Raw genomic sequence first — 12,044 nt, forward strand, 5'->3', positions numbered from 1 at the left:
AATGGTTGTTTAGGCTCTCAGAGTGTGTTTTGTTTCCAGGCTCTCATTATATATTCCCTGTGAGATTTCTTCTTCCTCTAAAAGTATTTTCCTGCTTTTTTGTTCTTCCAGCTGCTGAACCGGAGAGTGATATTTACATGCGCTTCATGAAATCACACAAGTGCTACGACATCGTCCCCACAAGCTCCAAGCTGGTTGTGTTCGACACGGCGCTCCAAGTAAGCACTGTGACAAAATCAAGTTAATGTTGCCAAATTAGTCGTTTTTATGATATCCAGGTTAATGGTGTTGAGAACTGAAAGAGGCTTTGAGCAAACTTAATGTTGGGTAAAATAAGGGAGGCGTATTTGCCTCAGAGCAGTTTCTGAGAGATGGTTGATGAAATTGTCGTAAAGAGGTTAAACAGTAATCCTTGAGAGCTCGCCCTCTTTGATGTGTAGATTTTCAACCACTAAATCCACAGAAACTCAGAGTTGAGTCCTTATCTTTAAAGAACGGAAATACTAAAACCAACACAAAGCCTTCAAAAGTTTAGAACAGACTTCACAAAATGCATCAAACTGCTCAAGATAATGTGACGAAAACACTTGTTATCAGATGATGAAGGCTGCAAACAAAGTGCTGCTTGATTCATTTTGTCTTCAACCACAAAGATTTGAAAGTTTGGAAAATGCTTAATTTTAACCATTATGTGTCCAAGGTTAGAAATTCACTTTTTGAATTTGAATAAACTGCTTAAAAAATGCTTGATTTTCAAAATGATCTTGTGTTTCATCTCTGTTAACCAATAATCTTTTAAAATTTGAAGTGAAACAATCCTGACGTCATAGCTGTTTGTTGTCTCCAGGCATCTCATACCAGACAGACAGGACAGGAGTAAGACTGACTCACATGGGCACCAAAATGAGGAGAATGTTTTTCTGTTCCATGCCATCATGAGGGCAACCATCTGCTTTTGATTTTATTTTTCAATTTATCACAATTGTATTTAAAGTAACAATTTAGACGTGATGATAGCGGGTTTGAGGATCTGGACACTTTTGGTTTAAGTACCTTGAAAATGCTTGACAAGTGCTTGAATTTTCCTCCTAAAAAGCTGTACGAACCCCGAACAAGTTTAGAGAGTCCAATTTGGCGTCTTGAAATGTCATGTTTCCCTCAACCTAAGAAATATAGAATTTTTTATTAAAAGAAGAAAATCTTCATGTTTAAGAAGCATTTATTTTATATTTTTGCTCGATTTAACAACTGGATTTATTGATCGATAACCAGAATTGTCCCCTTAGATCAACTAACACATGAATAGTTTCAGCTCCAGAAAACATAATCACACATGGTTGTGAAGTATGGTGTATAATCTGATTGAGTTTTTCATTTCATCTGTTGCTTCACAGGTTAAGAAAGCATTCTTTGCCTTGGTAGCCAATGGCGTGCGAGCCGCTCCACTATGGGACACGGAGAAGCAAAGCTTTGTGGGTAAGCATCTCGAAACAGGTCACAAAATTCACTTGATGGCCTTTCAAACACTGTTCCATTTTTTTTTCTCGCAACAAAAGATGCAATACAGCCAGTACAAACACCATCAGACATCAGTTCTAATATTTGTTGCTGTTGAGGACTAAGTTAGGCATGATCATTACTGATGCGTTTGAAGATTTAAAAAGTTGTGAAATCATACTTGAAAGTATTTGGACCAAATAAGAGGGGGGGAAAAGGCTTCTGCAAACTTTGCACATTGCAGATTGAATTGTTAAGATTTCTGTCAAATACCATCTCAAAAGAAAAGACACATGTATAGATGTCTTTATTCTTCTTACTTGCTCCTTAAGCACCTTAATGACACTTTATTGTGCGGTCTACACATTTTTAGACCACAGTTAAGTTTTAGAAAGTATTTATTGCTCATTTTTATATTGTAATTTCTCTTGTTGTGCTGCTGCACCATTGCAAAACGAACACAGATGCAGGCTGTGTATGAATGCTGCTGCTAATGTCTGGTGGAGTGTGATGCTACATTGAGCAGAAGTCATTAGAGCTGTCATAAACCATTAAACACAGCAATAACTCCTGGAATAATAGTTAACAAAAAAAATCAAAGCTGACTCGAAAAAAATAAAGCCTCTGTAAGTGTTCAAAGCCAAACCAGCAGTGAATCAGCTTTGTTGTGCTGTTTTTTTTCCTGTGTGGAGTTTATTGCAAGTCAGCCTGTGATGAATAATGAATGCCATGTCAGCGTGAGGATAAAGCTGGGGAGGCGCGGGCGGGGGACCACACCCTCATAAGCGCTGTCTCTTTTACCCAATCACACAAAGCCTGCAGGCACACTGCTGCATGCTGTTCATAGGTTCAGTGTGTTTAAATGCCTTTTTCATGCTGTTTTTTTTTTTTTTTGCAGGGATGCTGACAATCACAGATTTCATCATCATACTACACAGATACTATAAGTCACCAATGGTAGGTCCCCTTGACAGATAATCAGGCTTCCTGTGGGTGCTTAAAATCTATAAAAACACTTTAAATCTGGTGTTTTCAAGGTCTGAAAAGTGCTTGGAATTTAGATCATATAGCATGACAAGTCTACTTACAAACACGGCATATTTCTTTACATTAAATTGTGTTGTTTTATTTGCCACTTTTCTGTAGAATGTTGTCACAAAACTTAATTTTGGTTGTTTATATCACAATAGCATTTAATTTAATGTGATAAAGTGAAATAATCACCTTGAAAATGCTTGAAAGTGCTTAAATTTGACTTCTGAAAAATGAACTTTGGATAATGTTTGCATGAGATTTTCTTCCTTGAGGATTTATTTTATTATTATTAATAAGTCAATGTATGTTTCTTGTATTTCAGGTGCAAATATATGAATTAGAGGAACATAAGCTTGAGACGTGGAGAGGTTGGCATCATGTCATGTTTTTTTTAGCATGCGTAATGTAAGATTTGGAAATATGAAATTCATGAATATTTTATTTATTTCTGCAGAGGTTTATCTTCAAGCAACATTCAAACCTCTGGTCAACATATCACCTGATGCAAGGTTCGTTGTCAGACTATGAAGAATGAATAATCCTGTTTTTTCGTATGTTTGTGTATGTGTGTGGGCAGATTTGTTGTGTTACTTGTAACCGGTCATTGTGTTTGTTGTGTTGCAGCCTGTTTGATGCAGTGTACACCCTCATCAAAAACAAAATTCACCGCCTGCCTGTCATCGACCCCATCACGGGGAATGCACTTTATATTCTCACACACAAGAGGATCCTCAAGTTCCTCCAGCTTTTTGTGAGTCCAACACACTATCTTGTCTTCAGTCTACATTTTAATCTACATAATGAATTAAATCATTGCTTGTACTGGGAACTTTGTCATCTCATCCCCACTTTCATTTGTTGGCTGCCCTCTAGTGGTCAATGTGGACACTAATAAAATACAGAATGCCATCACTTAATAAATGAAGTGGGTGGAGAGTGATCTCACTCGACATGTCCCTGTCTCATTGTGTGTGTTTCTGTGTTCTCCAGATGTGTGAAATGCCAAAGCCAGCTTTTATGAAGCAGACTCTCGGGGAGCTGGGCATTGGTACGTACCATGACATCGCTTTCATCCACCCAAACACGCCCATCATCAAAGCACTCAACATTTTTGTGGAAAGACGAGTGTCGGCCCTGCCTGTGGTTGACGAGTCGGGTAAGATCACAAACTCCAATCTTGTCAGAGTATTATAATAATAATACTAACTCAATTTACTCACTGTAGTTCTTTATGTTCTCCTACAGGCAAAGTTGTGGATATTTACTCCAAGTTTGATGTGATTGTAAGTGACATTTCTACACTTGAGTTTTTCAAAATACTAATTTTTTAAAGGCTAAAATGTCTCACTGCGTTTCAATGTTTGTGTGCAGAACTTGGCTGCTGAGAAGACGTACAACAACTTGGACATTACAGTGACGCAGGCTCTGAAACATCGCTCCCAGTACTTCGAAGGAGTCATGAAGTGCCATAAAATGGAAACAATGGAGACCATTGTGGACAGAATAGTCAAAGCTGAAGTGAGATTTAAAAAAACAACAGCACAAAGACCTATACAAACATTTAGTTCCACCTACCTTTGAACTGATCTCGAATTCAGCTCTTTTCCCACCGTACAGAAAAACAAAGACTTACAACATGGGACTTTTATCTTTGGTAGAAAAGATTCAAATCTGCATAAATGACTCTGCAGTAGTTATGGGTATTTATCGGCTCCAGCTTCAGTCTGCAGTGATGGACAAAATGACACCCTGATGGATGTGCATAATTCCCCTCATTTTTCAACATGATTTATCCATTATTTTTTTTTGCTAAAGTCAGCATTGTGTTTATCTTGGCTATTATAAGAATGTGAACACTGCATTGTTAAGGCAGACAAGCTTAACATGGGGCTAAAATGAATACCTAATTATGTTGAATGTTGGTGTCTGTTATGATTTATAAGTAATCATATAAGATCATCACATTAGAGCTGTGAAGTTAAACATCAGCCAAAATGAAAAGTCATACAAAGTCCTGCACTATCATCTGTATAATGGGGAACCCAGATCTGTTAAATTGAGCAAAATGTTAATGGGAAGTAGAAAGACAGGGCAGGTCCATGCTTGCCAGCGAATGTGACACCAGAAAAAAGTGAATTGCATATTTCTAGTGGGTTTTCCAACATTTAAAATCCTTCATATATGTGCTTATTTTAATAGCAAACGGTATAATTGTATTTTTTATCTATTTCTCATCAGGTTCATCGGTTGGTGGTGGTGGACGAGCGCTCCAGTATCGAGGGTATCGTCTCCCTGTCAGACATCCTCCAGGCCCTGGTGCTCAGCCCTGCAGGTATAGATGCTCAGCATTGTTAACCCTACCTCCCCCTCTGTCCCGGACCCTGACCTCTCTTCCCCACCCCGCCCTAGAACCCTATCCCAGGTAGGACACACGCCTGTTTGACTCCTGGCTGGTCGTTGATTGTTTCTGGCTGTAAGGAGGCATGGTGTCTAACATCTTGGTTGTCCTGCTGGATGCTGCAATGTGCAGCAATGCTGTGTAAATTTTGGGAGGAGGATGAAGAGGCTGGAATCCTGTCAGGACAAAAAACTTAACACTGAAACCCCATGTCTGCACTTTGAGGTGTTCTGACATGTGTTGAAATTCTTCCTGTCGGTTGTTTGCATAATACAGCAGCTTCAAAGTGTGAATAGATGGACTGATAAAGGAAAATTAGTTTGGCCTCACCGCTGGTGCTTTCACATGAAGAGCAAAGACATTTTACCAACCACCAAGTCAGTTAAGAGCATGTTTACACCAAGCTTGTTTTGAGTGTGTCATTTGAAAATATGGCCCATTTCGAACTATTGAAGTTTGCAAAAAAAGGCCCTAAATGAGAGAAATAAGAAAATAAATGTGGTGTGATTTGTTGGAGATTAAAATTAAATTAAAAACATCAAAAACTTTAATGTTTTATGGATGTGAAGATGAAAGCTCAATAACATGCATTGGGGACCAAACTTGGTGTCAAAACAAGGTCAAAGCATTGACCAGCAGCAGGTCTATGCCAATTCTCATATCAAATTATTGTCTTTATGTGTTCCTTACATTAAAAAATACTGTCTATAAACTACAGCAAAGAGCACAACATGAATGCTCTCACCAGGCCCGGTTTCAGTAACATTTGCTAGAATGCGGTTTTTGCCACTTTCTCCCCTAAAGCTGTTAGTCTGGAGGGAAGATATGTTCATAAAAAAAGATATTTAAAACCTGTGGTTCACAGTTAAAATTGAGCTTTGTGAAACAAAAGATAAACAAAATACAAAGCTGCAACAAAGTAAAGTTTTCCAGTAATGCAGATAATTTACATATTCTGCACATTTATGTTTGGCCTTCATTAGGTGCAATTGCATTTTGCCCATAACAAGCGCTACTTTGGTGTGAACATGTTTTGTATTGATGTACTTAAAAGCAATAACAGATGCCTGCATAATTTTAGTGATTTGAGTGTTGGAGGTTGCCGTGTGTTTAGGCTGTATCGCCGTCAGATCAGTGGAGTGTATTGGAGAAAACATGACACAAGCGTTCAGTCTCCTCTTTGAAGAATATGTTCGCTATTTTTCAACCCAGTTTATATGTTTAAATCACTTATATTTGTACATAACACAACCTCAGTTTGGTGAAACTAACCAGCGCGCTGTAATTTCTCACAGGGTCTAAACAAAGTCCAATGGGGCAGCCGTTCAGGGCTTCAAAAAGAATGATAAATCTTGTTTTTGAAAACAGGAAGCTCAGTTCGGACAGCCACGACTACATGTTGCACAGATTAGTGGGCAGAATTATACCCACTTCTCCTTGAATATACTTAATTGCTGCTGGTTGTATCCTCACAACCAGAAGGTTGTAGAAGTGGGGAGTTGTGCAAAACAAAGTAATTTAAATTTACTTGATATATTGATTTGTGAAAATGTTTTGGTAGAACATGTCAAAGTATGTCTTACTAGAAATTATCTTGGTTTTGAAGATGTGAAGGTCCTTTTCAGCTGCAGAAACTGGGAACATTTTGAGGAACTCATTGTGTCACAAAGACTTGGGTCTTAATTAAGTTCAAGGGACTATTTTAACCTCCAAAGAGGGAAGAACATTTCACTTTGTGTGATAACATCAAAAGTAAAGTTTGGCTCAGCCATCGGCTTCTCGACTCATTTAAAAAAATACAGAGTGAAAAAGAGAGCGAGGGAGAGACTGCTCCTTTCCATTCATTACCTAGTTCAGCAGTGAATGTCACTGCAGTGAGAAATACCTAAGGTGCATTTTTTTTCCCATGCATTTTAAGATGAAACCAGGGCACACTGAACTGCAGGCACCAGGGACTAGTGTGTCGAGCAGAGAGCACAGAGAGAGAGAGCCACAATATTTTCTGATTGTTTCATGACTGTTGCGTTCTGAAGCACAAATGAAATCATCAAACACTCTTACTTTCATTTCCCTCCTCTGTTTTTCGTTCATTAAATCCATTTGCATCAGTAAATAGGCTATTATACAGCAGTAAATGTTGTCAAAGTGAGACAAAACCTCAGGTTTATTTTTTTCAAACATGTTTTTTAGAGCTGAGCTGCAGAGTGTTGTTATCCCTGCAACCACAAACACCCCTCATCCCATGTCGAGTTGCATTTAATACATCGCCCGACTAATTTTCCTAACCTTCATGGCTTTTTAGGCCGCAACAGAAACACAGACAACAAAGGGCTGACAGAACATTAGAGTTCCCAGAAAAGTAATTCCGGGACATAAATTGGTGGAAAACAAAGCTTAAATGTTGTTCTTTTCTCGTGAGACATTCTGGAGAAGGGTGGCTTGTTTTCCAAAAACCGAGTTCCTGGCAAGGTTGTGTTATGCACAGGTATTAAAGATAAAACATAACACAGTAATTGTGTCTATTCCACCGTATGCTTATTCATGCATAATGCCCCTTTTTAGTCCTAACTCCTTCTTTTTACCGCAGATGCCTGTAAGGAGGAAAACCTGACCGAGTGAGAGGGAGGAAGCATCAGCTGGAGTCGAGACGTGGTGGGAGAATAAGAGAAAAAGTTTCAATGTTGTGATGAGGGAGTGCGAGGCTAAGTGGAGCCAGTCCGAAGGTCCCAGAGACGCCTGCAACTGATGCACTATATAGAGGTTTGCAAACCAAAGAGCTAGACAGCTGAATGAAGTGGAGTTCCTGCACTGAGGATTGATTTTCCGAGTGTTTCTTCTTCTTTGTTTTTTTTCCTTTTTTGTTTGAACACTGATCAGATGTGCACACACAAACACACACACACACACACACACACAGTATACTGTATTTATACACACCGATGCATACAGAGATGCATTGTGGTCACCTGCCAGGGAAAGGTGGTAAAGTCGAACTGGTTCTGATGATTTAGGGCTTCAGTGTTTTGGGTTGTGTAGTCACAATCATGCTGCTGTCATCAGTTGATTTTTAGTCACATTTTGTAGTCGATACTGAATGTCATCACCTGGAAAACTTTTCAGTATTTGGCTTATTGAGGTGAACACTCACAGATGCAACTTACTATTTGGTAGAAAACTACACATCACCTACGATGTGGCCATTTTATGACTGTTGTTAAAAAAACTGATTTGCCAGTGCCAATATGGAGGGATTGATGCCCAATCTTTATTTGTGCCTTTGTTGCCCTGCCCACACCTCACAGTATTTGTGTCCTTTGACTTTTTATTGTTAAATGAGTGCAATTATTGGGATTATTTTTAAACAGTAAAGATATTAATGTGTAATATTAAAGTAGTTGGCTAATTCAGTTTTCTACTTGTAAGTAAAAGAAACGATTTCCCTTAATTTGGTTGCATTTTCTGTGACTTTAAAGCATTTATCAGAAAAGCATTTCTGTGAAATAGACATTTCTCCTCAGAGAAAATCCAAAATAAAATCATCATGGCGCAAAAACACGTTGTGGTCAGAGGCAGATACAACTGTACGTCAGTAAGGATTCAATCAGCCGTGGACTTCTCACTTGTTTTACATCAGTAGTCATTCAACATCACATGCATTTTTGTAACCGTATCACAAGACCGGAAAATGTCATTTTCGATGTCTTTTTATTTTATTTTTACATTTACTTTCAGTTGTTTTGACGCTTCAGATAATCTAACAACGAAACAACTCGGTTATCTCAGCTGTAGCTCAACAGGACTCATCTCCATCTTTGACTGTAAATAGTATCGTTTTCGGGAAACGTGTCACATAAAGCTTTATTTTTATGAATGTGTCAACATGTTTAAAGAGACTGCGGTTTTAATGTTATTTTTGTAAATATATTGTGGCAATATGTCCGGTTCAAAGAGACTTTGTATCTGATCAACATGTACTGTAAATGTGCAAGCATGAGAAAATACACTTCAGCAGTATGAATGTCCTTGTTTTACTTTTTCTATTTTTCTGGCTGCACAAAAATAAATGGACACTGAATGTACTTTAAAGCTGCATTGGTAAGTTTTCATTTAACTGATTTGATTTGATGTTTCCCAACCTTTTTCTGACATGCCTCCTAAAGCCCAGTCAGGTGGTCTCATATCCCCCTTCATCATACATCGGACAACTAATTGTCCAGTTGCACAGGCTTAAGAGCGTGCATATCACGAATGCTGGCTCTTGTTGGTTTTCTGAGAATCTATGGGACCTACTGGTACCTTGTTAGCCATGTAGCAATAAAAAATATTAAAATCTGGATTAATCTGGTTAGTCACATTGGACTGCTATTATTTTGAACACTACTGTACTTGATAATATTTCTGCAGAGGAAATACATTGGCTGTGCTGGATCCATGGTATGTGAATTCATACACAACATCAACCTAGGGCCGGGCGATATGGACCAAAAGTCATACCCCGATATATTTAGGCTGTATATCGATATACGATATATATCCTGATATTTTTATCGCAAAGTGAGAGCAAATGTTCAGTCAATGTCAAAGCCAAATATGACATGTCACAATTTTATTGAATCCGTTTATTTAAGTGATAATAGATACTGTATAACATCAGGAGATAAAACAAAATCAAAGCTCCATAAAGTGCACATTCAAATAAAAAAATATCTTAATTAAAAGCTGCAGCTTGCCTGGAGCAAAGATCACAGTACAAATTTTAACTATATTGATTAATGCGATATGGTCTAATTCCATATCACATTTAAAAATATATGGATATATCTTTTATATCGACATATTGCCCAACCACTATTGCAATATTGCACTATACCTCGATTGTTCCCCATTTTCCTGTAAGTCGCTTTGGATAAAAGCATCTGCAAAATGACTAAATGTAATTACTTATAGATGTCTATTTGACTTTTCTGCTTCCTTGTTAACTTGCTTTTATAAAGAGCAACTGAGAGACTGCCGATTAGGAAAAAAACAAGATATTTAGAGACGTCACTGAGGGCTTCATAAATAAAATAGACATGTTACATACCTGTCTGGGAGGAAAAGGGCCAATTCAGGATCAGTTTTGAGTCCAAATCCTGCAATTCTCTCTCTGTTCTTCTCTTTTTTCTCTTTCTCTTTGCTGATTCTGCCCCAGTAACAGCCAGAACCACAAATTATAACATCAATTTTTGAATCACACCTGGTTACATGCATTTAGGATAACCATGCAGAAATAGCCAAGCTTCTTGTCGATGCTTTTGTTTGTTTATATAGGTCAAGTAGACCGCAACAAGTTCTCGATCCCCATACTTGCACAGTATTATAACCTAGCTTATGTGTGTTTTTACTTAACTTAAAATAATACTGTCTTTGGCTCCCTGTTGCCTCTGCCTCTTCAACACATGCAGCTATTCATGCAGCTATATTCATGATGTAGTAACAGTGTTGCAATAGTTTCCTAATTTTGCTTTTTTTTTCATACCAGCCAGAACCCTGAAAAAGTAACTCCACAAAACAAATTTTGAAAAGCAGTCTTTCATTTTATCACCTTTTATTTAAACATTAAAGAGTTTGAATTTACTTTTTTAGAGCTTTGAACAAATGGTCTGGGTGGGTTTTCTGCCTATCACAGGCACTATTTGTAGTTGGTGGTTACACCATATGCTTTCAACGTCTTTCTGCTGCTGATTACCATACTCTGTGAGATTCAGATGCTGGTCTTACACTTTTTTTTCCATTTAAGATTTCTAAGAAGACTATCATTAACCACAGACAGCTCAACAGTCATTACCGAAGCTGTAAGCAGTTGAGCCTGCAGCCCGGAGCCTTTTCTCTTCGTGGCATGCTGCCCTGAGGATATTTTAGAGCAGGGATAGGCAACCATGTGCCAGAGAGTGCCGAGAAAAGGCTGGTTTTTATTTCAGCCGAAGCAGCTGATGGTTTATTGTCTATATTTGACGATGATCTGCTCGGTGAAATAGGCTGTCACTTCCTGTAGATGAGGTAGAAATTTGCAGACTCTTTGCTTTAAATGCTGCTGGAGTGTTTGTGGAGCTGCCACAAGGTGACACTGCAGTACACGGTTGAGGCTTTAAAATCAGCTTCCACCTTGTAATAACTAACTCTCTCTCATTGAATATTTACATTCCAATAAGAGATGAATGGGGCGTGTTTTTTTAATCTATTTTTAAGGAAATTGCTAGATTTCAGCAGGAAGTTTTTAATGCTGTAAAGGTTGCTTCTAAATGAGGCAAAGGTACCATGAGTGGATCTGATGGACTTCCAAATGAGGGATAAAACTGGACCAGACTTACTCCAGACAATCTGCTTTGATCTCCCAATCTCCCCTGTGATATCCAGTGCTGAGGAAGCCTCCTCTACACCTTGTAGCCCTAAAGCAGAAGAGGCAGGAGGGCTTCACCATCTCCCCCCTCCTCTTCTTACTGCCCATCTCTTTCTTTACACACACACATTCACCATCCACACCCACACTGGACTCTCTTTTGAAAGTCTAGGGCTTGATTTAAAATTCCTCTTCAGAGCGTGTCATGCATTTTATATGCATGGCGAGTGGGGAGAGAGGAGGGATTGCGTGGGGCTCCAGCCCAAATGAACTTCCCTACGCTGTTGGTCTCCTCAGGGATATATCCACACACATACACACCACCACCACCACTTTCTTTCACCCCTCTCCTCATTTTCTCGCACCCACTCAACTCTTTCAACATTAGTTTTACTGCATCATGCTTTTCACAAATTCCACCGAGCAGCAAGAGTGCCGTAGCCTTTGAAGACAAGTGTGATCAGAACAGAAGCAGGGGGTGTAAAAAAAAAAAAAAACCTGGCCGCGGGGCATTTTGGGTTTTTGCACTCGTGTTTAGCAGCGCATGGAGCAGAAGAGGGAGGCTGACAAGTGCAGTGTTTGGGGACAGCTTTGATGTCTGATGGGGTGCGGCTGCTTCTGCGCCTGCACAGTCCTTCACAAGGAGACTGTCACGTTGACACAGCCAGGCTTACAAATACAGTTCACAGCTGCGGATTGATAACGGATAATCAAAAGAGCACTGTTGATACGCCG

At 38.9% G+C, this 12,044-nt stretch overlaps 1 protein-coding gene across 5 annotated transcripts in view; it reads left to right on the forward strand.

Annotated features, from left to right (window-relative positions):
* The window catches only part of LOC131980781 (5'-AMP-activated protein kinase subunit gamma-2-like), a 28,709-nt gene extending 19,693 nt beyond the window's left edge, over positions 1-9,016 (forward strand). For all 5 annotated transcript variants that reach the window (XM_059345079.1, XM_059345080.1, XM_059345081.1 and 2 more), the window contains 11 exons: positions 112-218; positions 1,395-1,476; positions 2,396-2,454; positions 2,855-2,900; positions 2,987-3,041; positions 3,157-3,283; positions 3,523-3,688; positions 3,778-3,815; positions 3,904-4,050; positions 4,771-4,864; positions 7,518-9,016. In XM_059345079.1, the coding sequence (XP_059201062.1) occupies positions 112-218; positions 1,395-1,476; positions 2,396-2,454; positions 2,855-2,900; positions 2,987-3,041; positions 3,157-3,283; positions 3,523-3,688; positions 3,778-3,815; positions 3,904-4,050; positions 4,771-4,864; positions 7,518-7,549 (953 nt within the window). In that variant the 3' untranslated portion in view covers positions 7,550-9,016. The remainder of the gene's footprint in view (positions 1-111; positions 219-1,394; positions 1,477-2,395; positions 2,455-2,854; positions 2,901-2,986; positions 3,042-3,156; positions 3,284-3,522; positions 3,689-3,777; positions 3,816-3,903; positions 4,051-4,770; positions 4,865-7,517) is intronic.
* The last annotated feature ends 3,028 nt before the right edge of the window (positions 9,017-12,044 follow it).

The sequence above is a fragment of the Centropristis striata genome, chromosome 11 (genome assembly GCF_030273125.1).
Source record: "Centropristis striata isolate RG_2023a ecotype Rhode Island chromosome 11, C.striata_1.0, whole genome shotgun sequence".
In the NCBI taxonomy this organism is placed as follows: domain Eukaryota; kingdom Metazoa; phylum Chordata; class Actinopteri; order Perciformes; family Serranidae; genus Centropristis; species Centropristis striata.